General features: G+C 37.1%; 10 protein-coding genes across 10 annotated transcripts; 7 read left to right on the top strand and 3 right to left on the bottom strand.

Moving 5' to 3' along the window:
- Positions 1-1608: 1608 nt before the first annotated feature.
- M431DRAFT_488586 (hypothetical protein) lies at positions 1609-2379 on the bottom strand (the record flags this gene model as incomplete). The annotated part of the gene is made up of 1 exon (XM_024916576.1): positions 1609-2379. One exon carries the CDS (start codon positions 2377-2379, stop codon positions 1609-1611), a length of 771 nt encoding a protein of 256 aa, XP_024767103.1.
- A 2906-nt stretch (positions 2380-5285) lies between these two features.
- Positions 5286-5453, top strand: M431DRAFT_102268 (hypothetical protein; the record flags this gene model as incomplete). Its single annotated transcript, XM_024911411.1, has 1 exon — positions 5286-5453. A coding segment is annotated over one exon (168 nt), but the record flags the coding sequence as incomplete, so codon positions are not given.
- Positions 5454-6170: 717 nt separating this feature from the next.
- M431DRAFT_102276 (hypothetical protein) lies at positions 6171-6335 on the top strand (the record flags this gene model as incomplete). The annotated part of the gene is made up of 1 exon (XM_024911415.1): positions 6171-6335. A coding segment is annotated over one exon (165 nt), but the record flags the coding sequence as incomplete, so codon positions are not given.
- Positions 6336-6572: 237 nt separating this feature from the next.
- On the top strand, positions 6573-6764 carry M431DRAFT_102275 (hypothetical protein; the record flags this gene model as incomplete). The annotated part of the gene is made up of 1 exon (XM_024911414.1): positions 6573-6764. A coding segment is annotated over one exon (192 nt), but the record flags the coding sequence as incomplete, so codon positions are not given.
- A 3899-nt stretch (positions 6765-10663) lies between these two features.
- Positions 10664-10858, bottom strand: M431DRAFT_102273 (hypothetical protein; the record flags this gene model as incomplete). The annotated part of the gene is made up of 1 exon (XM_024911412.1): positions 10664-10858. A coding segment is annotated over one exon (195 nt), but the record flags the coding sequence as incomplete, so codon positions are not given.
- Positions 10859-15302: 4444 nt separating this feature from the next.
- On the bottom strand, positions 15303-18155 carry M431DRAFT_526130 (hypothetical protein). Its single transcript, XM_024920670.1, has 9 exons — positions 17809-18155; positions 17646-17781; positions 17499-17622; positions 17130-17447; positions 16938-17096; positions 16390-16913; positions 16108-16342; positions 15860-16048; positions 15303-15626 (listed from the first exon to the last, which is right to left on the bottom strand). Exons 1-9 carry the CDS (start codon positions 18107-18109, stop codon positions 15438-15440), a joined length of 2175 nt encoding a protein of 724 aa, XP_024767098.1. The 5' UTR covers positions 18110-18155; the 3' UTR covers positions 15303-15437.
- Positions 18156-19007: 852 nt separating this feature from the next.
- On the top strand, positions 19008-19323 carry M431DRAFT_553242 (hypothetical protein; the record flags this gene model as incomplete). The annotated part of the gene is made up of 1 exon (XM_024921383.1): positions 19008-19323. Exon 1 carries the CDS (start codon positions 19069-19071, stop codon positions 19321-19323), a length of 255 nt encoding a protein of 84 aa, XP_024767097.1. The 5' UTR covers positions 19008-19068.
- A 400-nt stretch (positions 19324-19723) lies between these two features.
- Positions 19724-19969, top strand: M431DRAFT_102274 (hypothetical protein; the record flags this gene model as incomplete). The annotated part of the gene is made up of 1 exon (XM_024911413.1): positions 19724-19969. A coding segment is annotated over one exon (246 nt), but the record flags the coding sequence as incomplete, so codon positions are not given.
- Positions 19970-20651: 682 nt separating this feature from the next.
- Positions 20652-20810, top strand: M431DRAFT_102279 (hypothetical protein; the record flags this gene model as incomplete). Its single annotated transcript, XM_024911416.1, has 1 exon — positions 20652-20810. The coding sequence occupies one exon, from the start codon at positions 20652-20654 to the stop codon at positions 20808-20810; it is 159 nt and encodes a 52-aa protein (XP_024767095.1).
- A 1470-nt stretch (positions 20811-22280) lies between these two features.
- M431DRAFT_526129 (hypothetical protein) lies at positions 22281-23021 on the top strand (the record flags this gene model as incomplete). Its single annotated transcript, XM_024920669.1, has 3 exons — positions 22281-22444; positions 22548-22671; positions 22794-23021. 3 exons carry the CDS (start codon positions 22281-22283, stop codon positions 22848-22850), a joined length of 345 nt encoding a protein of 114 aa, XP_024767094.1. The 3' UTR covers positions 22851-23021.
- Positions 23022-27333: the final 4312 nt, after the last annotated feature.

Here is a 27333-nt window from a genome sequence, read left to right as displayed (position 1 = left end):
ATAAAAAAATACTTTACCTAAAGAATTAATTAATATAAAAGTAATAAGCTTATTATAAACTACCTTAGATAAATTATTTATAAAATAATAATTTTATATTTAAGCTTATAATTTTAAAAGTAAGCTATTAAAAATAACTAAATATATAAAATTTAATTTTTTATATTTTTTAAAATAACTTAAATAAATAATTATTAATAAAGTATTAAAATTAAATATAAACTAAATCTTTATTATATTTTACTTACTTTATAATTATATTTACTTAAAGCTACTTTTTATCTTTTTTACTAATATAAATTAACTAACCTTAGCTTATTACCTTAGGAATTTACCTTATACTACTTAAGTATTAGGTTAGGACGTTAAATAAAGTAAAAGGATAGATTGTAAAAGTAGAAACTGAATAGTAAGGACTTATGGGCTTTAATAAGATAAAAGCTAAGCTTTAGAATATATATATACTATAGGTTTATAGTTGCCCTTTTGGACTTTCTACTGGGCGTAATAAATAAATAAATAAATAAATATATAAATTTTATCTTTATTTATTTAATTTGTTTAGTAATTTGTTTAATATAATTTGATTTGAGAGCAGCGCTGCAGTCAAGTAGGCGGCGACTCTGCTTAATACAACAGCTCGGTTCTTAATTTCATACTGCCTAGTAATCATTCGAGATTGTTTCTCCAGACACTCTCGCCTATCGGTCGTGTCTCAGGCTGGGGCCCGTTCAACAATTCAGCCTTAAGCTCTACCATTTGCTAAGCTCTATCCTCAATCGGCGGATAATGGGTATGCAATTCTTACTCGCAGCCATGCATAGAAACTTATTGCCCCATCGGTCCCTGATCATGTTTTCTAGCATATTGTCAATCAGGTCAAATACCACGTCACAGCTTTCGCGATATTTGTCAGAAGGACTATTAGACCATTGACCTGTGCCCTACAAACCGTTCAGTAACCGCCTAGTCCTTGTGTAGTTAAGATGACTTGGCGTCTGCGGCAAGAAGGCCCGGATATTCCGACATCAGCAAGATATAATCTTTTATCATGTGTCTTATTAAATTTAAATATAAGCTTTTTATTTTTCTTTATTTTCTTCACATTATTATAAGCCTAACCCAATATCCAGCACTCTTCTTCCGACGAACTATGGTCTACTTGCTCGTGTGTCGAAATTATAGGCACTATAACTATAAGTCCACTAGATGTGTTGAGTGGCCCTGTTTCTTGTGCCGGCTAGACCATTTGCTTGCTGCGACATCAAGCCCTATCAACGGAGACTTTATCCGACAGGACCATCAGTATCATGACCCAACACTTATGGGCGTCACATTAGGCCTATAGGGAGGCCGGAATGGATTAACTTGGATCCGACTATCCAATCAGGAAAGGATCTAACGATGATCCCTAGATCCAGGACAGGACCGAGAAATATCTACTAAATCTAATATTAGATCCAATGCATTTCAGTAGATCCAGGATCCCCAACTAGAGAGTTCACTTCATGTCACCTGTTAGATAGCTTAGATAGCCAGTTAACACAGTTTTATTGTATAAGTAATTTATAATATATTACTAATTAATACACAAAGCCTTAGGAAGAGCTACCCTAGATACAGTTCGTCACACATTGCTATCTCGAGGCTGGCAATTTGGCTTTTAAGGCAATCATTTTCCTGCGAGAGAAATCTATTCTTCCTCTCTAGGTGCCAAATATACTCTGTCGCCTTAGTGAGGATAGTGGCGTTATTCGTTTTTTTAGCTGCCACCAAGCCGTCTAGGTCCTCAGTCTCCTCGTTAATAGTCTCTCCGGCAAGCTGCTTCTGGTGCTGAACCATAACTCGCAAAGAGGGAACAGAGTTGCGGAGGGAGATAAGGTTGTTATTAATGTTGCTGCGATAGCGCTTCTCGATCATATTATGCGTATTATTGTTTGACCGTAGTATTGGGGGTGGGGGCGGCGACGTTGATGGCGAGATGTGTGCCGATGATGCTTGGGTGGCTGACGTAGACGATTTGCATTTCTGGGGGAGACACCGGGAGGGTGATTCTTTGTGTGGGGTCTGGGCCTTATATCCCTGACACAGTTGTAGTTCAGAGATGCTAGAATCGCTATTGTTTGTCTCAACATCCAGCGATGTCAGTGACTCCCCATATGGTATAGAAGCCCGCTGCATTTGGAAGAGAGCCTGAGCATTAATATCGCTTATGCTAGTCTGTTGACAGGGGACAGCAGGGCCAGAGATATGTCTAGTTAAACTAGTGGGATAGGCAATAAATGTAGGGGTTATATTTGCCATTAGGTCGATGTTGCTAAATACATTTTCGCCGGGAATAGGATTGGCACAAGGTAAGAGGAGGGCCTCGTGGGTCATCCTGAGATAGTCCACCGCAGGGCCGGTATTTAAATTGAAGAGAGCAGTAGGTCCGGGGAATAGTAGAAGTAATTAGCGAGGTTGCGTTAGCTATCATTGACCTTGAGGGATTATATACCACGCTTTCGATAGTTAAGGTATAGAGAACTCTTATAATAAAAGATTTGACCCCCGACAATATGTTGCGCTTAGGGTGTCCCCTAATATACGTTAAAAGTGCTATTTAAACCCCCCAGCTATTGCCAATTTACAAGCTTCCCTCCTACATCTACAGGTACCCCACCTTTTGGGTGCCTAACCACCAAAAACTCCCACCCGTTTAACTAGCTATTAGATAAAACGACTACGATTTTTTCATTTACGGTCCTATCTGGGGACCCTGGAGAGATGGAAACATCTGTAAACCCTCTAGATAACCAGAACAGAACGAAACCCGTCGCCCCCGGACCAGCAACAGCCTTCCAACCACCGAAGGAGGTGACCCCCTCAGGCCCAAAAACGGGAGAGGTTACGGTCCTCCCCTTCACCCCTAAGAAGAAAAGACGCTTCGGAGAAGCCCTCGGCGCAGATAAAATACCCTCGCCTAGTTTTAATAAAGCAAGACCAAGCGCAGCAGCGACGGCGACTGCAGTATAGACAGCTTTAAAAGGCCTTATTACCTCCATCTTTAACAGTATAAAAGAAGCCACCGACCTAAATAAAAAGGGGAAATCCTTTACCAGAAATAAAATTATAAACTAAATTAACAAAATTAATATATAACAGCAGGCTAGATAAGACGTAGTATTAAATATAGCTATAGCTATTGACTCCTGCCTGGTATAATATACCTCTTAGCTCTCCTTAGCAGTAGTAGAATAAGTCTGCTTATATTTAAATACTGCTTTCAAAAACTTTATTACCTCCTATATTAACCTTAAGGGGAGGCCTAAAGACCTTAAGAAATTAAGTAGTAAAGAAAAAGCTGCCTAATTAACTAAGATAATATTAGCTAATATATTTTATAATAAGAAGGATAAATTAAATACTGCTAGGACCCCTACTATAATAGAAGCTTCTACATCTACTGGAAAAGCAGGCTAGAAGGACCTTAGGGTTACGTAGGTATAAATTATATTATAAAAAAATACTTATAATAAAAACCCTTAGAAGGGAATTAATAACCTAAAGTATTCCTCTATAGGCAGTAGAGGGCTAGCTCCTACTACTAACAGAAAGAACATAAATAAAACCAATAAACCTAAGGAAAGCCCTAATAACTATATCTTTATCTAAGTCCCCTTAGACTACGTATAGAGAAAGCTATTAGCTATTGGGGCTAGATAAGAACTAATTAGGATTTTAAAGCTTATAAATAAGGATATTACTTACTTCTAAGAGATTTAATTAAGCTTTACCCTTAGAGGTAAAAATTAAGATATTAAAAATAAAATTATTATACTCCAGCTAGTAGTAGAAAATAACAGTCTAAAAATTAAAGAAGTATATTTATGGAAGGTTTTTCTTATATACAGCGTATTAAAGACGTACACTAATATAAGCAAGACCTACCCCATAGACGCACTAATCCCAGAGGAGGCATACACCAGGGCAAGGGCTAAAAGCTTATCTATCTCCTACCGCAAAGCTAACTTTAAAGAATCCCTTAATATATATAGCTACTTTATCTCTTTTAATAAGGACGTTAAACCCAGCTTTAAACTCTTTAGCAGCTCCCTCCTAGTGGAAATCTAGATCTAGCCCCCTTAGGTCACCTAGTGCCTGCAGTACTTTAGATTCTATAACCTACAGAATTATACTAGGACTAAAAGGTACTATAAATATAATAAACCGTCTTTTAGATATAATAATACTATAGCTAATTACTTATCCCTGCCTTAGTATACTAACTACAATAGCCCTTATATAGTAGACTTCTTAAAGTACTCCGCTAGACCGGTTATTAAGAATAAGGAAAAAGTATAAATAACTAAAGCCTAACTTTAGGTAATCCGGGAATTAAGCCAGTAGGAATATAATAAAGCTAACCTACCTAAACCTAAACCCGCCCCCGCCCTAGCCCCTAATGTTAAGAAAACGTTAAACCCGGAGACCTAAACGGGCCCCTGCATAAGGCTGCTAATCTCTAGCTTAGCTCCACCCTTCCCCCCTTAGGCTCTAGCTAAAATAGTTATTATTAAAGTCGACTTAGATAAGGAAGACCTCTACGAAGGAACCTCCCCCGCTAGGTCGGCAGTTTACGTAGCCGGCCTAAACGACGAAGAGGAAGAAGCCGAAGGTAACAAAAATATACTTAATGCCCCCCCTAGAACTAACGGACCTCTTAACGTAAGCCTATAAACAATAGGCCCCGTTACAGCTGCTGAAGAAATACTAGCCTTAAAATCTTCTAAGCTAACGTCAGAAGAAGCGGTCTACACTAGGACATTGCCTTATCGCTGGTATAGGAAGGTAGCTATAATATTGTGCTGATTTAGGAACCCTATGCCTAATAGGATAAGGTATTAAATAGAAGGTAAACTAAGAATCACCCTAGATATTAAGCATATAACCCCCTAAATAGTTAAAGGGACGCCAGACCCTTAGTTCTTATATTTATTAAAATCTCTCTAAACCTCCCTAGTAAATAACTCTTTCCCCTAGGCCTAGAGGACGGATACGTATACTAGATAGAGGTATACAGTTATACTATCATTAACGTCTACTAAAGGGCTTTAGCAGACTTAGCTACAGAAACCCTTACTAAATAAGGCCCTCCCCCCCCCTGCTTAATTATCGCAGGCGACTTTAATGCCTTACACTAACTTTAGGAACTAGATAAGGGCATAGACCTAGTAGGTAATAAAATTACAGAATAGGCAGAGAAGTATAATTTTCTCCTAGCTCTAATAAACACACCTACCTAACACTTAGGAAAATACATTAACCTAGTCTTTATAAACTACCCTACGTTAACTAGGGTCGTATACTTCCTTAACATAGGGTTAGACTATTATATAGTAATTATAAACCTGCCTAAGCCCCTTAGGATAACCCCAGGGGCAGGGAAAAAATATATCCCGCTAGAATACTAGGAAGACTTCGGCTAACTTATGCGCTCCTTTGCTTAGACCCTCCCCACAGTCGACCTAACTACACCGTTAAAAACCAACCTTAACAAATACACCAAAGCCCTACAGGACCTCTTTAAATAAGCCATAAAGGGGGCCAGCAAGACCAGACACTAGAACAGCCACAGTACACTATAGTAGTCGGAGAAGTATAAAGCAGCCCACAAAGCCTATAAAGAAGCGGCAGACGGCTCCCCCGCCTAAGAGAGAGCCTATAAGACCCTCAGAGACTCTATATACTACAGCAAGCAAGCCCACTAGGACAAGATTATAGCAAAAGCCAGCGCTACTAAAAATATTTAGTTAGTAGCTAAGTAGTATAAGGTAATAGACTACTTTTAACCACCCCCCTTAATAAACGGGAATAAAAGCATCTTAGACCCTACGGAGAGAGTAACCTTCCTTAGAGATAAGCTTCTTAAGCGTAAGATAACAGAGGAAGATATCTTAGACCTATAGGAAAAGGACTTTCCTATTAATAATAATATCTACTAAGACTAAATAATATCGGAGTCAGAGGCTAAGAAAGCTATAATAGGGTTAGGAAACACCGCGCCCAGCGCGGACGGTATATTAATTGCCTTTTTACAGCTTGCCTAGCCTACTATCGGTAAGTATATAACTAACCTTTTCTACAGATGTCTAATAATAAGATACTACCTACTCCCCTTCTAAAGCACAGAGATTACTATTATCCCTAAACCTAGGAAGCTAGAGAAGGTGTATACTATATATAAAGGCTATAAACCTATCTTCCTACTCTCTTATATAGGCAAAGGCCTTAAGAAACTCTTAGCTAAAAGAGTTTCCCTCCTGGTAATAGAATATAAAATACTACTAGAATAATATTTTAGGGCTTTTTTAAAAAGGTCTACAATAGACCTAATTGCCTACCTATTATATAATACTAAAGTTACCCTAGCCTAGGGTCTCGTCGTCTCCCTCCTTATACTTAATATCTCCGGTGCGTTTAATATTATTATATATAACCGCCTGGTTTACAGACTTAGGGAATAAGGGTAGCCCCCCCTTTTTATAAGATAGGTCGGCTTCTTTATAAGTAACTGTAAGGCTTTTGTTTAAAACGGCTATAGGACCACCCTCCCGAAGACGGAGCTAGAATACAAAGCCCTACAGGGGTCCCCTATCTCCTTTATTATCTTTATACTTTATTTCTCCCCTAGCCTAAAGCTTAATAACCCTAACACCTGCTTTAGGTATATAAACGACATTAGTATTATAGTAGTAGGGACTAATACTAAAGAAACTGCCTAGAAGCTCCAGTAGGAATTAAAAAATATCTTAAACTAGGGTAATAGAAATACGGTCTTCTTTAACCTAGATAAGGCTAAACTTATATACTTCTACAGGACTAGAACTTAAATATATAATGAGGAAGTAGACTTTAGAGGAAAGACTATAGCCCCCTAGGACTTAGTCCAGTAGCTAAGGATATACCTGGATTTGCGGCTTTCCTTTAAAAAACACCATAGGATTATAAAAAGGAAAGCCCTTAAAGCAGCTAACTTCCTAAGATCCCTAAATAAAATATAAAAAGGATCCCCGCCAGACGCAGTAGCTATAGCAGCTAAGGCCTACGTTACCCCTATAGCCTTATATAAGACGGAGGCGTTTTAGCCTAGCGAGAGTAAACAGAGCGTAATAAACCTGAATAAATAAGTAGGAATAGGCTCGGTGGAACTAACTGTAATCCTAAAACCTTTATTTAAAGCAGCAGCCAGAGCAGTTGTCCTTATGTAAAAGATAACTAACCTCTCCGTTATATATAGAGAATCGGGAGTCCCCCTAGCGTTAGTATAAGTAGTATAGACTAGACTCCGTACAGCAGCTCGCTTCGCAGGCCTAGATAGGAACTACTTAGTTAGCAGATGTATTAATAAGAAACTCCCGCCTAGGGTTCCCCCTACCTAACTGTAATATACTATAGCCTTAGTAGGGAAAATAGTTTAACCCTCCTTTTTCACTAAGAACAACGGAGCGGTCTAAGCAGGCCTAGACTTCAGAGGCCTACTAAAGTCAGAGGCAGCGGAAAAACACCTAAAACTACTTAACAGCCTCCCTAGGTCTACCCTCTTTACTTACTTAGACGGCTTATAGGATAAATAAGGCAATATAGGCTGGGGAGCCGTTATATACTATAACTTTAAAAGAACTATAATATATAGTCCCCTTGCTAACGCAGAGGTCTATAATACTAAGGCAGTAGGTGCCTTTAAAGCTATAAAGTTAGCTAGGATACGCACCTTTATAAACCTAGACATTTGAGAAATTCTACTCTTCCTAAATAACTTAACAGTAGTAAATAGAATACTAGGGCCAACTCCCGCCTCGTCCTAAGGAGCCTATATAGGGCTACGCTAAATCGCTTAGAAACTACTCCTACGGGTAACTATAAAAGTAGCCTAGGTCCTAGGCTATAAAGATATACTAGGAAATAAAAAAGCCAACCGACTGGTAAAAGAGGGTTTAGAACTCCCTTACCTCTTAAGAAACTACTCCACTATTACCTTTATTAAAAGGTAAGTAAAAAAGAAACGTAGGGAAATACAGGACGCTAACTAAGAGAGCAACTACCCAGAGTCCTATAAGGCCGGTAGATGGGGCCTTTATAAAGCCCCCTCTATACCCCCTAAACTACATCTCCTACGCCTAATCCTACATAGGCTACTAGCCAAAAGGTTTAAATACAGGGACTTTATAAAATACTATAAGAGATTTAGATATAACGCTAGGCCTACCTGTAAATATAAGGAACTAAGGATATAAGGATACTTTATAAAGTACTGCATAGTAGCCCCTTTCCTCCCTAACGTACTAGAGAGGGAGGCGTACTTTAAAACCACCTATATCTAATACCTCCTCGGTAACAGAGGGTATAAGGACTTTCAGAAACTAGTGGAGGACATAAGCTTATATAGCCCCCCCCCTACAGAAACAGATACGTAAAATAGATTAATACATCCCCTTTTCCTTTATTATATTAAAACGTAGCGAACGCCCGATCTAAACTCAGCGGCTCCTACCGTCCTAGTACCCAGATGAGGACTTATGTAACTAGATTACTTAGTGGACGTTAATAATAAAACAAACAAAACAAACAAACAAACATATTGCCAATTTACACCCCAAAAAGGTAGCGAAGATGAAAGAAAGCCTACATGTGCTACACTGGTAGCGAGCTATGCGGATACCTAACTAACCTTCAACCAATGAAAAACAGGAGCGTGTTCGATAGCAATAGTTTGGCGGCCGGAATGGCCGCTGCGTTTTTGTAGGTTATTCCAACCCCCCTAATATAGCTGATTTGCACCACAAAGGTGGCGAAAAAAAAGAGAGAAGCATATACATGTAGAGCCGGCACATTAACAACAGAAAACGCAGGCCCATAGAAGGGAAGGGTTTCATAAGGTGGTGGCGTTTCTATTCAGGATGTGACTGCATAATGACGCGGTGTAGTATATAGATCACGGACATCAAAGGTAGCATTCCTTTTATACTATGCTTAGTCACTAGAGTATCTTATGTATGTATACAGAGGAGATACAGTATTTATAAAATCTCATTTAGATAGTGCAAGAATTATACTTTGGCTACGCGCGGAGATATTAGTATCTGGGCCTAAGCTTTTTAAGACACAATCATAGTTAACGTTACCCTCCCATCCTGTAATTGTTTATTTTATTTATTTTATTATTAACGTCCACTAAGTAATCTAGTTACATAAGTCTTTATTTAGGCACTAGGATAGTAGGAGCTGCTGAGTTTAGATTAGGCGTTCGCTACGTTTTAATGTAATAAAGGAAAAGGGGATGTGTTAATCTGTTTTACGTATCTATTTCTATATAGGGGGGGCCGTATAGGCTTATGTCCTCCACTAATTTCTGGAAGTCCTTATACCCTCTGTTACCAAGGAGGTATTAGATATAGGTAGTTCTAAAGCGCACCTCCCTCTCTAGTACGTTAGGGAGGAAAGGGGCTACTATACAGCACTTTATAAAGTATCCTTATATCCTTAGTTCCCCGCATTTATAAGTAGGCCTAGCGTTATATCTAAATCTCTTGTAGTATTTTATAAAGTCCCTGTGTCTAAACCTTTCGGCTAGCAGCCTATGTAAGATCAGGTATAGGAGATGTAGTTTAGGGAGTATAAAGGGGGCTTTATAAAGGCCCTATTTACTGGCCTTATAGGACTCTAGGTAGTTGCTCTCCTAGTCAGCGTCTTATATTTCCCTACGTTTCTTTTTTACCTACCTTTTAATAAAGGTAATAGTAGAGTAGTTTCTTAAGAGACAAGGGAGTTCTAAACCCTCCTTTACTAGTTAGTTAGCTTTTTTATTTCCTAGTACGTCTTTATGGCCTAGGACCTAGGCCACCCTTGTAGTTACCTATAGGAGTAGTTTCTGGGCGATTTAGCGTAGCCCTATGTAAGCTCCTTAGGATAAGGCAGGAGTTAGCCCTAGTATTCCATCTACCACCGCTAAGTTATCTAGGAAGAGCAGAATCTCTTGGATGTTTAGGTTTGCAAGGGCGTGCGTCCTGGCTAACTTTATAGCTTTAAAGGCGCCTACTGCCTTGGCGTTATAGACCTCCGTATTAGCAAGGGGGCTGTATATTATAGTTTTTTTAAAGTTATAGTATATAACGGCTCCCCAGCCTGTATTACCTTATTTATTCTATAAGCCGTCTAAGTAAGCAAGGAGGGTGGACCTGGGGAGGCCATTAAGTAGTTCTAGGTATTTTTCTACTGCCTCTGACTTTAGTAGGCCTCTAAAGTCCAGGCCTGCTTAGACTACTCCGTTATTCTTAGTAAAAAAGGAGGGTTAGACTATTTTCCTTACTAAGGCTGTAGTGTATTATAGTTAGGTAAGGGGAACCCTAGGCAGGAGTTTTTTATTAATATATTTACTAACCGGGTAGTTCCTGTCTAGGCCTGTAAAGCAAGCTATTATACGGAGTCTAGTCTATACTACTTATACTAACGCTAGGGGGACTCTTAATTCTCTGTGTATAATAAAGAGGTTAGTCGTCTTTTACACAGGGACAACTGCTCTAGCTACTGCTTTAAATAGGGGTTCTAGGATTATAGTTAGTCCCGCTAAGCCTGTTTTTACTTACCTATTTAGGTTTATCGCGCTCTGTCTGCTCTCGCCGGGCTAAAACGCCTCCGTCCTATATAGGGCTACAGGGGCGACGCAGGCCTTAGCTACTATAGCTACTACGTCTGGTGGGGATCCTTTTTGTATTTTATTTAGGGATTTTAGAAAGTTAGCTGCTTTAAGGGCTTTCCCCTTTATAATCCTAAGGTATTTTTTAAAGGAAAGCCGCAAGTTTAGGTATATCCCTAGCCAACAGACTAAGTCCTAGGGGGCTATAGTCTTTCCTTTAAAGTCCACTCCTTTATTATATATTTAGGTTCTGGTCCTGTAAAAGTATATAAGTTCAGCCTTATCTAGGTTAAAGGAGACTGCGTTCCTATTACCCTAGTTTAGGGTATTTTCTAATTCCTACTGGAGCTTCTAAGCGGTTTCTTTAGTATTAGCCCCTACTGCTATAATACTAATGTTATTTACGTACCTAAAGTAGGTGTTAGGGTTATTAAGCTTTAGGCTAGGGGAGAAATAAAATATAGAGATAATAGGGGAGATAGGGGACCCCTATAGGGCTCTGTATTCCAGCTCCGTCTTTAGGAGGGTAATCCTATAGCTGTTTTAGACAAAAGCCTTACGGTTACTTATAAAGGAGTTAACCTATTTTATAAAAAGGGGGGGCTACCCTTATTCCCTAAGTCTGTAAACCAGGCGGTTGCATATAATAATATTAAATACGCCGGAGATGTTAAATATAAGGAGGGAGACGATAAAACCCTAGGCTAGGGCAACTTTAGTATTATATAATAGGCAGGCGACTAGGTCTATTGCGGACCTTTTTAGGAGAGCCCCGAAATATTATTCTAATAGTATTTTATATTCTATTACCAGGAGGGAAACTCTTCTGGCTAAGAGTCTCTCGAGGCCTTTACCTATATAGGAAAGTAGGGAGATAGGTCTATAGCCTTTATACGTAGTATACGCTTTCTCCAGCTTCCTAGGTTTAAGGATAATAATAATCTTTGCGCTTCGGAAGGGGAGTAGGTAGTATCCTATTATTAAATATCTATGGAAAAGGTTAGTTACGTATTTACTAATAGTAGACTAGGCAAGCTATAGAAGGGTAACTAATATACTATCTACGCTAGGCGCAGTATTTCCTAACCCTATTGTAGCTTTCTTAGCCTCTGACTCTAATACTATTTAGTCCTAGTAGATATTCTTATTAATGGGAAAGTCCTCTTCCTATAGGTCTAAGATATCCTCCTCTATTATCTTACGCTTAAGAAGCTTATCTCTAAGGAAAGTCGCTCTTTCCATAAAGTCTAAAATACTTTTATCCCCGTTTATTAAAGGGGGCGGTTAAAAGCGGTCCGTCGCCTTACGCTACTTAGCCATTAACTAAATATTCCTAGTAGCACTAGCTTCCGCTATAATCTTATCCTAGTAAGCTCGCTTACTACAGTATATAAAGTCTTTAAGGGTCTTACGGGCTCCCTCTTAAGCAGGGGAGCCATCTACCGCTTTTTTATAAGCTTTATAAGCTGCTTTATACTTTTCCAACTACTATAGTATACTATAGCCGTTCTAGTATCTGGTTTTACCAGCCCCCTTTATAGCTTGTTTAAAGAGGTCCTGCAGGGCCTTGGCGCATTTATTAAGGTTGGTTTCTAATGGTGTAATTAGGTCAACCGTAGGGAGGGTCTAAGCAAAGGAGCGCATAAGTTAGCTAAAGTCTTCCCAGCATTCTAACGGGATGTATTTTTTCCCTGCCCCTGGGGTTATCCTAAGGGGCTCAGGCAGGTTTATAATCACTATATAGTAGTCTAACCCTATATTAAAGGAGTATTCGACCCTGGTTAACGCAGGGCAGTTTATAAAAACTAAGTTAATATATTTTCCCAAATATTAGGTAGGCGTATTTATTAAAGCTGGGAGGAGATTATACTTCTCCGCCTATTCCGCGATTTTATTACCTACTAGGTCTACACCCCTGCCTAGTTCCTAAAGTTAATATAAGACATTAAAGTTGCCTATAATAATTAAGTAAGGGGGGGGCGGGCCTTATTTAGTAAGGGTTTCTGTAGCTAAGTCTACTAAAGCCCTTCGGTAGACGTTAACGATAGTATAACCGTATACCTCTATCTAGTATATACATCTATCCTCTAGGCCTAGGGGAAAGAATTATTTACTAAGGAGGTTCGGAGAGATTTTAATAAATATAAGAACTAAGGGTCTAGCGTCCCTCTAACTATTTAGGGGGTTATATACTTAATATTTAGGGTAATTCTTAGTTTACCTTCTGTTTAATACCCTATTCTATTAAGCATAGGGTTCCTAGATTAGTATAATATTATAGCTACCTTCCTATACTAGCGATAGGGTAATATCCTAGTGTAAACTACTCTTCCTAACGTTAGCTTAAAAGATTTTAAGGCCAGTGTTTCTTCGGCGGCTGCAACAGGGCCTGTCGTTTATAAGCTTGCATTAAAAGGTCCGTTAGTTTTAGGGAAGGCGTTAAGTATATTTTTATTACCTTCGGCTTCTTCCTCTTCGTCGTCTAGGCCAGCTACGTAAACTACCGACCTAGCGGGGGAGGTTCCTTCATAAGGATCTTCCTCGTCTAAGTCAACTTTAATAATAACCTTTTTAGCTAGAGCTTAAGGGGGGAAGGGTAAAGCCAAGCTGGAGATTAGCAGCCTTATGCAGGGGCCCGTTTAAGTCTCTAGGTTAAATATTTTCTTAATATTAAGGGCTAGGGCGGGGGCGGGTTTAGGTTTAGGTAGGTTAGCTTTATTATATTCCTACTGGCCTAATTCCCGGATTACCTAAAGTTGGGCTTTAGTTGTCTATACTTTTTCCCTGTTCTTAACAACCGGTCTAGCGGGGTACTTTAGGGAGTCCGCTGTATAAGGGCCGTTACAGTTAGTACACTAAGGCGGGGATAAGCAGTTAGCTATAGTGTTATTATATCTAAAAGATAGTTTACCGTATTTATAGTACCTTTTAGTCCTGGTGTAATTCCGTGGGTTGTGGAATCTAAAGTACTGCAGGTACTAGGTGACCTAAGGGGGCTAGACCCGGATTTCCGCTAGGAGGGAGCTGCTAAAAAGCTTAAAGCCAGGTTTAATATCCTTATTAAAAGAGATAAAGTAGCTATATATATTAAGGGATTCTCCGAAGTTAGCTTTACAGCAGGAGATAGGTAGGCTCTTAGCCCCTGCCCTAGTGCGTACCTCCTCTGGGATTAGCGTATCTGTAGGGTAAGTCCTGCTTATATTAGTGTACGTCTTTAATATACTGCATATAAGAAAAACCTTCCATAAACGTACTTCTTTAATTTTTAGACCGTCGTTCTCTACCACCGGCTGGAGCATAATAATTTTGTTTTTAGTATTTTAATTCTTACTTCTAAGGGCAAAGCCTAATTAGACCTCTTGGAAGTAAGTAATATCCTTATTTATAAGCTTTAAGATCTTAATTAGTTCTTATCTAGCCCTAATAGCCAATAGCTTTCTTTATACGTAGTCTAGGGGAACTTAGATAAAGATATAGTTATTAAGGCTTTCCTTAGGTTTATTAATTTTATCTATGTTCTTTCCGTTAGTAGCAGGGGCCGGCCCTCTACTACTTATAAAGGAATACTTTAGGTTATTAATTCCCTTCTAAGGGTTTTTATTATAGGTGTTTTCTTATAATACAATCTATGCCTATGTAACCCTGGGGTCCTTCTGGCCTGCTTTTCCAGTAGGTGCAGGAGCTCCTGCTATAGTAAAGGTCCTAGCGGTATTTAATTTATCCTTCTTATTATAAGATATATTAGCTAATGTTATCTTAGTTAGTTAGGCAGCTTTTTTTTTACTACTTAATTTCTTAAGGTCTTTAGGCCTCCCCTTAGGGTTAATGTAGGAGGCGACGAAGTTTTTAAAAGCAGTATTTAAGTATAAGCGGACTTATTCTACTACCGCTAAGGAGAGCTAGGAGGTGTATTATACTAGGCAGGAGTTAATAACTATAGCTATATTTAATATTACGTCTTATCTAGCCCGCTGTTATATATTAATTTCGTTAATTTAGTTTATAATTTTATTCCTAGTAAGGGATTTCCCCTCTTTATTTAGGTCAGTGGCTTCCTTTATACTATTAAAAATAAAGGCAATAAGGCCTCTTAAGGCTATTTATACTACAGTCGCCGTCGCTGCTGCGCTCGGTCTTACTTTATTAAAACTAGGCGAGGGTATTTTATCCGCGCTAAGGGCTTCTCTAAAGCATCTTTTCTTCTTAGGGGTAAAGGGGAGGACCGTAACCTCTTCCGTTTTTGGGCCTAAGGGGGTTACCTCCTTCAGTAGTTAGAAAGCTGTCGCTGGTCCGGGGGCAACGGGTTTCATTCTGTTCTAGTTATCTAGAGGGTTTGCAGATGTTTCTATCTCTCTAGGGTCCCTAGATAGGACCGTAAATGAAAAAATCGTAGTCGTTTTATCTAATAGCTAATCACACGGGTGGGAGTTTTTGGTAGTTAGGCACCCAAAAGGTGGGGTACCTGTAGATGTAGGAGGGAAGCTTGTCCCATCCTGTAATATCCCCTAGTCATAATTAGCTAAATATGACGATGTAACTATTCGTACAGCCAAACTACTTAATCTTCTGCCACGTCCTTAAGCGCCGGCCCACGGAACCCAAGTCTAGACTCTTGCTTAGCTTCAGGATAAAATCGGCGCCCGGGCGTCGCAATACCGTTTTAATGGGTCACGTCTTTTCTTATTGGCCGGCGTCAACACGCGTACAACACATTACATGAAGCTTGTATGATATATTTCAGCTTGAATTTGCAAACATCCACTTATGCTACGGAGAAAAGGCTTGTCTGAGCGTGTATATCCTCTTCTGCTTGTTCCCATATCTGTCCCATGCCACGCCGATCGACTTCATTGGGGTTGTGATCTCCCACTACCACAGCTAGGTTGGAGACCAAAAATTCTGCCTGGATTATGAGAGGGGTTATACGGGCATCTGGCTCACCGGGGCGAGGCTGTCGACGCAGCAGAAGAACCTATGTTGCGATGCACCAGCCAGTATGTAAATGGTTTGTTAAGTAAGTTCCCTTGTACCATTATCCTAATAAATTACGGCCTTTGTATTATTTGCTTCGTACTAATTTAACTCTGAAAATGTTGACCTTGCCATTAGAATATTACCACTAACCTCCACTCTCCCCTGGTATCTACTGGAACGTTTATTCCCCCCGGTTATTTGGTCGGGTACCTTATAACTCCATGCCCGCTTGTTGGGTACCAGCTGGTTCAGCGGATGCCGAGGAGGTTGCATAAATTTTGCTTTTTTAAAGTTAATAATTATGATCCGGTTTGTTTCTGGGTTAAACAGTATGTTGGTTCCTTGGACATTATTGTGAACAACCCCTTGTAAATGTATTGATCGCAAAGTCTGTAATGTCTAATCCGCAAGCCTTTTCCCCGCGCTACTGGCAATCCGAGCATCGTCCAGCTTGTAACCCCCCATGAGAGAAATATTAAATGCACTATATAAACCCGGTGGTCATAATAGTAGATTTTGTTAATGGCTCGGAGGTCGATAGTGCCTAAGAATACAGGTATGCTGACTCCTTGGGCTGGTTTGAGGCGTTTGTAGACGGCGGCTTCGTGCCCCAGATCCTTGATAAATGCCCGTATAGTCCTTTTTGCGACGAAGGTATAACCGTAGGCGAGCAACGTGATTCGAAACAAGACCCTCGTGAGCCGCCATTACTAAGAGGCACTACTCCATCGTCCAGAGACACTTCCAGCTGTTTCCTCAAAAGTTGCAGCCACTTGCTATGGCTGACGGGATGGCGCACACTTAAGCCAGCAAAGCTAGAAGCCAGCCCTCGGCCGTGCAGGGTTACATTAGGGCAACCGTTATTAAGGTACCCCCCGCGAACCAGTCCGGTTAAACATTTCTGCGTATAATATTGGACGGCATGCTCCGTACGCCGACTTGATGGAGCATTTCGTGTCTGACGAGCTTGAATCCTCTGGCTGCGTCTTGCCTGTCCTCGACCCCTACTACCAGCTTGTCTTTCTGTAGGACTGGGTGTATCGGGTAGTTTTCCTTCTGATTTATTATCTGATGGTTCCGGAGAGTCCCTTTTTGTAGGTTGGTTGCTGAGCTGGCCTTCGCAGTCGATCTTCCGCCGATTGTGGCGAAAGGGATATGGCGATCTATCGAAGGTTGCGTACGTAGTTGGTTGATAAGGGGAGCTACTTCGGGGATGCTGTACGTTGGCTGGAATGGAGCGTAAGGTGCTTTCAAAGTCTTCTGCCTACGTTTTCAGTCCTTGAATTACTTGCCGGCGCGCTTTTTGACTGTGTTGCTGCCGTCGCCCGTGATGAGCTAGGGCTATAAGGGTAAAGGCTAGATACTGTCTGACAGCGGTGCAAGAGTGAAAATTATGAGGGTGTGCAGACACTTTAGGCCTGGGTTCGGCTAGGTGATAGTATGGCGTCTGCGGATTATCTTAGTTAATCTTGAGGAAGACTATAGCCTCTTCGGTTGTCAGGAGCCCGAAGACGAGGCCACCCTCGATTATATAGTGGTATGTTTGCGAGATGGCAGCGGCAGTTAGTCTTTTAGCATAGTATTGGAAACGGCCTTCTGGGTCTGCCGAGGTTGGAACTGTTTTGCAGTTGATAACTTCCTTGTAGACGTCCATTGGTTGTAAGCTAGCACGTAGATGTTGTGCTGTTAACTTGTGAGGTGCCTTATATTTGCAAACATAGATTATGCTATGCTTTTGCGACTGGCCGTCTTTAGATCGGTAGATACAAATGTGGTTGGGACGGAGTTGATTAGAAGGCTATTTCTGATCTGGCGTGCTCGGCGGTGATGAGCTCTTACGGTTAATGACCTCCTCTGATATATTGCTTATGGTACTGGGGTGATTTTCGAATATGATGCTGCCTCTAATTCTATAAACGGCTTGAATTTGCTCTACCTCTTTGAGCTGATGCAGAATGGATTTAACTGGATCTCTATACTGTTATGAAGGAAGTACTCTAGGTTTTTTTCGTTTGCGATCGGCTGCTGCGAAATCCTGTCTCTAAGGCCGGATAGGAAGTTCCGAGACTTAAAAAGCCGTATATTGGTGGGAAACGCGTTGTAAAGTATGCCAGAAGCGATCCTCTGTTGTTCTAGGAACTCTGGCTACGGCTGGAGACTTGTTGGATATAGTTTGTTCCTGAGGTTTGTGATATAGCCCTTTGATGTGAGCGACTTGTCGGTTTCGACTGCGAATTTAGAGAAGATAAGACTATGGTAAGCCGCGATGTATTCGTCCAGTGTTGTACGACCGGTCTGCTCCTCTGCAGATTCAGCGCGCTGTTGTTCCTCCAACCCTTGCCTGTCTGCCACCTCAGCACGTAGCTGTTCTCTCTCAGCGCGTTGCCGCTCACTCTCGGCACGTAGCTCAGCTTCCCGTAAAAGCTTCTCAAGCTTTTCGACCCTCGTTCTCTCGGCCATGGTGTGGAAGTGCAATCTGTTGATAGACTTAAAGCCGTTATCCGCGCTATCCTGGTGTTGTGATTGTTACTGTAGTGACCGAAGGCTTTGCACCAAGCCAAAGTGGGCTCGGGGTGGGTTAGTACCAGTGCTCGAAAGGGCAACAATTAGGCTTAAACAACTACCCGTTGGATCCACTTTTAGTAACTAACTGTGAGCCCGTAATTCACTAATACGCTTGGAAAAGCGAAACAGCTTTTCTAATAGGAATCACGTCTTTTTTACGCAACAGAGAAAACAGCGGAAGCAGCTTTAAAATAAAAAAGAAGAAAACTATAATAACCGCAAAATAATGTAGAATAACTTTTTTATATATCTCTTGCATTATTACAGGGGTTTTGGTAGCTGTAGAAGTGGATTTCTTTTGTTGTTGCTTTTGGTTGTTTTTTAGTACGTTTTTTGCAATTTTCGCGAATTTTTGCGACTGTGATGAAAATCCGATACAGCGCTACAGCGTATGCTTAATATTTAAATAAAAATGTGTTACGTCGCTAAATCAGTCGTTCGACATCGATTCCGTAGTTTTTATTCGTGTTCTATGCGTTGCGGGTGGTATTCGTGGCTTCGAGGCCTTGGATCCGGATACTGTAGACGTCCTGTTTTTTCAAAGTTTGAATTGCATAGAAAATAGCTCTTTGGCTGTATGTATCGCCTTTCCGGGCGTACTGGACCAAGTGGACGCTGTAATCTGCTGAATTACTCACTTTTCGTCCGTGCGCTTTGGAACGTTCCCCGCACTGCACACTTTTTGTCCATGCACGATTAAGGGGCTAATATGACTATACTTAATACGCATATAACGGTAAGTCCTCCGTTATATATCTATAGATTTAAAACCAAGAATTAAAGAATAAAGAATTTAAAACTAAGCTATTATTTATTCTTAATACTGTACTTCCCTAGTCTTCTATTTTAGTGATATGTCTAATACTGACTTGAATGCATTAGGCCTTTGCGTCGAGCCTGGTGCAGGTATTCTTATTTGCGGTTACGGTGAATGTAAGCATGCCCTCTCAGTGCGCGCTTCACATGTAACAACGTATCTGTGGGAAAAGCATAAGGTTCCCTTGGAGGCGAGAAAGAACCTTACGAAAAGTCTCAAGACACTCAATCTACAGAATTCAGACCGGGCGCCACCCCGCAATGACGGATCACCAGAACATCCTCTGCTATAAGTTTACGAAGGGTTCGCTTGTTCTGGTTGCAAATTTCGTTCCCTGAGCCTCCGACTTATAAAGTAATATTACTCTAATTCTTATTTAATATGTCTATTTACAGACTTAGGCAACCGGCTTAGCCCGGCAATACTGGACCATCAAGCGGAATGGGAGTTTGTTCCGGCCAATCGGAGGCCAAGTAATATAAGATTACCTTAAGTCTGTATAGCAGCGAGGCTACTACATTTTTACACTTGATGTTTGCCGAGCAGCGGCCCTGGCTAGAAAGGACGGTTGGGAGGACATGTATAGGGGCAGGGATTGTAAATTACTTTCTGCTTTTATAGAAATGCTTTTCTATCTGCTGCAGATACAACCTTTTACCCTTGCTTAAGGCGGTACAGTTAGCCTAGATTACGATATAGTAAGCCTAGCAGGCGATGAGAAGAAGATTGCGGCTTTCCTTAAGCTAGTGGATGTAATGATGGATTGGTGCGAAGAGACTGTAAAGAAGATAAGTTGTAATATCCTCTGCTGGCTAAAGAGTACTCGGCTGCTGTTAACTTATCTAAAGCCGTTTAGCTTAGTTTGCTATCTTTTGAGCACTAAGAAATATCGGCTTTTGTTTAAAAATACTTTACTTTTTGTTTTTCGGGTATACTGACTGAACTTAAGTATTTGGAAAAGGCTAATTGGCATCTGGCTACGGAAGAAGCTGGTTAATATATTAGACCTGATCTGGAACTATGTATCTTTGGATCTAGATGAAGCTAGAGTGGGTAATATAGAGAATTATGGTAATATAGGTGGGATGGATTATTAATGCCCTATGTTTAAGGAAGATGAGGGCGAAGCGACGACCTCGAAGTAGATATCGAAGACATTGAGGAGTCAGTGATGAAGATGTAGATGAAGATGTGGATGAAGATGAAGATGATGATACTGACTCTTACCATTCTGAGGATACTGGGAATGAGATAAAAGAGGTGGATAACGATAACAGCGATAATGAAGGGAGCGGAGATACTTATGGGACTTGTAAAAATGATATAAATGGCAGTAATGAGCTTTAAGAAGTTCTCCTTGGGCTAAGCTTAGCGTTATGTAACGAGCGCCTATTAGATAGCTAGTCCAGCTTTATACTTCTTATTTACTTTAGCGGCATCCTGGGATTTTCAACATTTTTAAAGACTTTCCTTCCAGCCCGATTTTATATACTTTATCTCTCTGGCCTTATCTACATCCAACGGCTTCTCTTCCTAGAGTAAGCTCTTCTACTAAGGGTATATTTGACTCTGGGAATCGATTGTCGACTACGTACTAGGCAACTAGAGCGGCTTTAAGTAATGCGTAAGAAGTATATAATTGCCGGCTTACAGTTAGTATTTGATGAATTCCTTAGCCTCTGCAGTTATGGGTGCGTTATGGCCCGCTTAGATACACCGGCATTTCTCTTACGCTGGAGCGAAGATGGCCGGACAGTCTATTACGGTGACTCCTTCTAGCTGTTTATGGGCTAATTTCGACTTCTCCCTGACTATTTCATTGAGTAAGCTAGTCGCCTCTGTGATGAGCTTATGTTTGGATTGGAATCCGTTGTCGACCTCTCTAATAGAGCAAATATGCCAATTTCGAACCCAAGAGACCCTGCTAATAGAACCAAGAGACGAGTTTATTCTTGGTACGACCAAGGCCGAGAGTGGAACGATATTGTACAGGCAGTTGGGAGTGGTAATATCCTACTATTGCTTTACAGCAAGCTCATTCGGCACTTGGCATCAACAGCCAGTGAAACAAAATACCACGACCTGGACATAAACCTGGCGGAATTTGTTATGAAAATGCTTCGAGATACTCCCGTCAACGAATTTTCTTAAAAATGAGTTGGGTTTTGAAATCATCCTCTTCCATTGCCCCCCTGACAAGCTCTTCCGTATTGAAGAGCTGTCCGACGACGATATACGAAACGTATCCGTCTATTCAAAGCAGTCATTTGATCTCCTAGCATAATAGAGGGCAATTAATTAGTTATGGATCCTGCAGCGAGTCACTTCCGCAGGTTAATAGATTAGTCACATATTAGATCTAAAATGACGAGTCTCGTTATCGTTTGGTATAATCCAAGACAGGAGGTGAGAGATATTATCAAGCTGCTAGAGAGTCATGATGGGATCTGAGAGATTCATTAAGAAATGTGGAACAAGCGTAGAGCCCAATTCACCTCCATGCAGTACGGCTTCTAGCCCTCAAAGCTTCTTATCATTAACTCTGCTGTGTCTATGGTTTTACAGTTCTTTCCCTACTATACTTGAGGTTTTAGCGGTTTTTGTGTTCGGAAGTAGGTCGAACTTGTAATTTGTCTCCTAGAATGTCATCATACTAGAATGTCTTCATCGGAGCTAGTTGAGCTCTTATTGATTGGAAATCAGATGTCAAAGTCTAACACTGACTGGGGAGAAAAGATCGAAGGATATCGAATCATCAAAATTCCGCGGTGTCCAAGGACATTTTTGGGTTATGGGGAACAGAGTTGATTCTTTCGTATCCGACGAAGTACACAACATTTTTCATTTGATGGTATGAAATTGATACAGTACTTATCATTACATGAAACCAACACTAACATACCGGTACCCAATCAAATTGGCGTAAACAGCATAGAGTTACGTCTTAGAAAATCATCTAGCACTCCAGATTCCCCTACTTCAGTGACCTCCAGACGTCCCGTGAGCGAAGCGCTGCGGCATGTGTCATAATGACGCACCGTGAGATTGGGAGCGCTGCAGCATGTGTCATAATGACGCACCGTGAGATTAGGAGCGCCTCCCCTCACTTCTGAAGCGCCATCGATTTTGTCTCGCAGAAATAGCTTAAAAGCACTCTATGCTAGTTTCTCCCAAAATGGTCGAGTTATCGTTGATTCAAGAACAATTCAGCAATCTAGTAAATACAAAGCGAACTAAGAACTTTTCAGAATGACCCGAGGGAACAAAAGACAAACTAAGGTTATTTACAAAGGTCAGACTCAAGACTTTGTCATAATGGTTGAAGATACTGCTGCTGTGCAGAGCTGGAGAAGGGATAATTCTATTCCACTAGCGCAGGTGCTCGATGGATGGAAGATATTTACTTCTCATCAGTAAGTGCTCCGTCCTGATATAACCTCTACGTCCTTGCATGAGCGATGCAGTGTATATCAACTAGAAAGAGTCAATTATTAACCGAAATTGCAATCGGCCCAGACATGGAGCTGGAGGAATTCATAATGAAGCTAGCAGGGCCACAATTGAGAACGAGTTCGGCACATCCGATGATAACGAAGCTATCTTAAAAATACTGGACCAGGGCGAAATACAGGAGAATATTGTTTGTATAATCTCTCTTTACCTCCTGCCGAATTTTAGCGCTTACCTAGATTTTTCTCCTATAATGAACTTACTGTCCTAAGATCTTGCTTTCCATATGGCTAACTACTGGAGATAATGCAGAATACTGAGCGACAGGGCATCAGGAGTGAGTCACAAGGCACACGGGGGATGTACTAAGGGTATAAGCCAAGGAATCTCGGGCAAGATAAATACACATTGTCATATACCCAGCTAGGTAGAAATCCTGAATGACAGTTACTTAGCTTCCAGAAACTCTTATGTCTATTCTTTACTACCTGACATCTTAACCTTTCCTATCATATTATATAATAGATCCCCTGAAAGCTAGACTAAGATAACTATGATCTTTGTTATCTACCAATAATATTAATTAGCTAAATTTATTTGTACTATTGTATATGCGAACTGCGGAATAGTAGCCAAGACGCCCGTTAGGCGGTAGAAGCAAAAGAAAGCTAGTAAGGGCGGGAAATAACTTAGCTAGGGAGGCGGTCCCTAGCTATTTAATGAATATTTTAGTAATTATAAGAGTATTAGGATAAATAATAATAACGACCGTTATATAAATAAATACAGTTTACTACTTAATATATAACGTCTTAACCTAATACTTATAAAGTATAGGGTAAGTTCCTAAGGTAATAAGCTAAGGTTAATTAGTTTATATTAGTAAAAAAGATAAAAAGTAGCTTTAAGTAAGTATAATTATAAAGTAAATAAAATATAATAAAAATTTAGTTTATATTTAATCTTAATATTTTATTAATAATTATATAATAAATTAGTCTATATTAAACAGTATAAGGTAGCTTCTTAAGGTAATAAACTAGTTATAGTTTATATTAATAAAGTAGGTAGGGTATAGTAGGTAATTTTATTATATAGCTAGTAGGTTAAATATAATAATTAATCTTATTACTATATTAATAATTAGCTATTTAAGCTATTTAAAGAGTATAATAAGTAAATTTTATATATTTAGTTAATATTATTAAGTTAACTAAGGTTAATAATTAATTTATATTAACTTAAACTACAGGTTACTAAAGGTTAATAAATATATTATAACCCAACTCTTAAGGTTGTAACAATAGGCCAATAAGTTAGCTGGAACTAGATTAACTATAGACTAATGTATAATGAACCAGGTCCTATAGATTAGTATAGGTTAGCTATTTCTAAAGGATAAACCTTAGAGTAGTTCTATAGTTTATGTTAGCAGAGTAGTTAGGTTAGTAAATAGGTAATTTTATTACTAGCTATAAAGTAAAATATCTAAATATTTAATTTAATTACTATATATAATAATAACTAGCTATTTAAGTATTTTAATAAGTAATATAAAGTAAACTTATATACTTAGTTAATTAAGCTAGATTATTATTAAGTAGTAATAATTTTATTATAAATTATTTTAGAGTTTTAATAATCTATTTTTAATTAGTTAATTAGTTTAACGTTTATGTAAGACCAGCTACCCTATAGGCCTATTATTATAACTATAAGAATTAAGTTATAATATAATATCCCCTTTTTATTAATTTTATTCTTAAGACTTAACTAAGAGGCTGTTGGTAGTTAAGGCTAAACTACTAGCTAATATAAGTAGGTTAGTATACTACTATTAGCTAAAATAAAAGTAGAGCAGGTAGCTAGGGTAGTAAACTACTACTTCCTAAACTACTAGTTCTTATAAAAAATTATATTTTTAGTTTAGTATAAATATAGGGTTAGCGGAAATAGTCTAGGAAAAAAATAAAATATAATTTTATTTATCTAACCTATATACCTATTTATCTACTAATTTTATTTACTTATTTTATAAAAAAGGGGGGGGGGGGGGGTTAGTTTAGCTTAACTAGCTATTTTATTTATTAATTTAATTAATAATCTATTTATATATATATTTTTATTTATTTATTCTTATCTTCCTTTATAACTATAATACTTTAATTAACTACTTACTAAACTTATATAAAAGGGTACTTTACTAAGGCTTTTTATTAGTTTTCTATAAAAGGTTTAGTAAATTAGTAACCTAACCCCTATATACTATATATATTAACTATTTTTCTTAACCCTATATATATATATATATAAATATATATACTTATTTATTTATTATTTACTTTTATTTTATTATTTTACCTTTAATTATAGCTATAATATTATAATTTAATACCTAGCTTAAACTTAAGGTAGTTAAAGATAAAAAGAGTATATAGTAAAAATTAATTATAAAGCTAAAGATTACTAAAATAAAAAAAGCTATAGAAAATAATATTAACTAGCTAATATATTATAAAAAATATTAGTATTTAATATATTAGGTTTATAAATATACTTTACTTAGCCTTAAGAACTACCTTAAATATTAATATAAAAATATTAAAAGAAAAGCTTAGGAAGTTATTATAGTAAGGTACTTTTAGCTAAATTTATAATAGCTACTAAATAATAATTTTTATTATAGTTTATTAAACCTAAGATTACTTATTAAAAGTATATTAATACTTAATAAATAAATATATAATTATTATAGGCTTTTTACCTTAAGTTAAAAATAACTTAAGGTATATTATAATAAAGTATATAATATATAAGGTAAAGTACTAAAAAGGCTTATTATAAAAATATAAATACTTTTTATAAAGCTTAAGTAGGTTATTTATTATTTTTATATTATAGCCTTTAGTACTACTGCTAATAAAAATATAGGTATATATAAAGGTATAAAGTAATAGCTTAAGATAAAAAAGAAAAGTAAAGTAAAATACTCTTACTTAAAGAAAAGAGGATAAAATAACCTAAAGTACTTAAATAAAATAATTACTAAAATTAAAAAAATAGTAAGTATATAATTAAGGCTAATAAAAAAAAATATAAAAGGTTTTTATTAATAAAGTTATAAAATATAAAATTACTAATTAGCTAAAGTATTTTAACTAAACTATTTATTTTATAAGCTAAAATCTAAGTAAAATTTACCTTTATAACTATATACTTAGCTTAAAAAATAATTAATTATAAAAGTTAATTACTACTATTAACTAAATATTTTTTAACTATTATATAACTAGTTTTAAAAGTATATTTTTAATAGTAAAGTTACTTTTTACTAGCTTTTACTTAAAAAATATCTATAGCTAACTATTTAAGCTACTATAGGAAAAAATAAATATAAATTAATATTTAATATATTAAAAGTAGTTTTTATACTATTATATAAATATTTTTTTATTAAAATTAAATATATTATTAAAGAAATATAGCTTTAGCTTTATTAATAACTAAAGAAAAGGCTTTAAAATATTATAAAAGTACTTATAAAATAGTAATTAGTAAAAAAAAAACTTAGAAAAAAAGCTATTATAAGTATTAGCTAGTTTTTAAATATAATATTTAAATAAAGACCCTTTTATTAGCCTACTTTAGTATTTTATTATTATCCTAGGTATTAATAGTAAATCTAAATAGCTTAAGTTAGCCTACCTTTTTATATATATATTAGTAAGTATAGTATATATTAGTAAGGTATTACTAATAAAGTATATTATTTTAACTACTTAGTAACCTAGTATAAAAGACTTTAAAAAGTATTTTACCTAAGTTTAGGATACTTAGTTATATAAGGTAATATATTTACCTATAGGTTATATACTTAGCTTACTTTTTTATAGTTATAAAATTATAAAGGAAATAAATAATTAGCTAATAGTATTTTAAAGTAAGTAAAGTAATTTAATATACTTTATAAAAAAGCTAATTTTTATAAATATTATTTAAGCTATAGTATATAAAATAATTATAAATATAAAAACTTTACTTTAAATAAAGTTAATATTTAAAAAAAAAAAAAAGTAATAAAAATAATATTTATTTTATAATATTACTAACTAATATTAAAGATAATTTAACGTAAATATAGCGGGGCTAGTCTTTTATATATATTAATAGTAGCTTAGCTAAGAAAAAAAGTAAAATATTAAAGGATTTTATTTATAAAAAGTAAAAGTAAAACTTTTTTAAAAAAAAATAACTGCTAGAATTAAAAAGGTAGTTAAGGATATTTAAAAAGCGTAAACTAATTTAAGAAGCTATTTATACTATTAATATATATAAAAGGAGGTACTTTAGCATAAGGTAATAAGCTTAAAGGCCTACATTAGGTAATATTATAATTTAATTTAATAAGGATATAAAGGAGAAGTACCTAGAATAATTATTAACTAAATAGCTAATAGTAAGAAAAAGTAATAGAACTTAATACTTTTATAATTAAAATAACTTATATAAGCGCTTCTAATACTTTAAGAAGTAATAAATTATAATACTCTTTATAAAATAATTAAATATATAAAATTTAATTCTTTATACTTTTTAAATAACTTAAATAAATAGTTATTAATAAAGTATTAAAATTAAATATAAACTAAATTTTTATTATATTTTACTTACTTTATAATTATACTTACTTAAAGCTACTTTTTATTTTCTTTATTAATATAAATTAATTAACTTTAGCTTATTACCTTAGGAATTTACTTTATATTATTTAAATATTAAGTTAAGATATTATATATTAATAACTTTTATTTAAAAAAATATTAAGCTTTTTTAAGTAATAAACTATTATAGC

The sequence above is a fragment of the Trichoderma harzianum genome (genome assembly GCF_003025095.1).
Source record: "Trichoderma harzianum CBS 226.95 unplaced genomic scaffold M431scaffold_53, whole genome shotgun sequence".
Classification (NCBI taxonomy): Eukaryota; Fungi; Ascomycota; class Sordariomycetes; order Hypocreales; family Hypocreaceae; genus Trichoderma; species Trichoderma harzianum.
This window is presented reverse-complemented; position numbering and strand designations above follow the sequence as displayed.

What these genes read in the sequence shown, in the direction of transcription:
- M431DRAFT_526130 (XM_024920670.1), bottom strand. Translation starts at nt 18,109, where the DNA reads ATGGCCGAGAGAACGAGGGTCGAAAAGCTTGAGAAGCTTTTACGGGAA. An exon ending in TTGAGGAAACAGCTGGAAGT is followed by an intron (nt 16,343 to 16,389) that starts GTCTCTGGACGA and finishes GCGGCTCACGAG; the next exon opens with GGTCTTGTTTCGAATCACGT. An exon ending in AGCGGGCATGGAGTTATAAG is followed by an intron (nt 15,627 to 15,859) that starts GTACCCGACCAA and finishes CTGCGTCGACAG; the next exon opens with CCTCGCCCCGGTGAGCCAGA.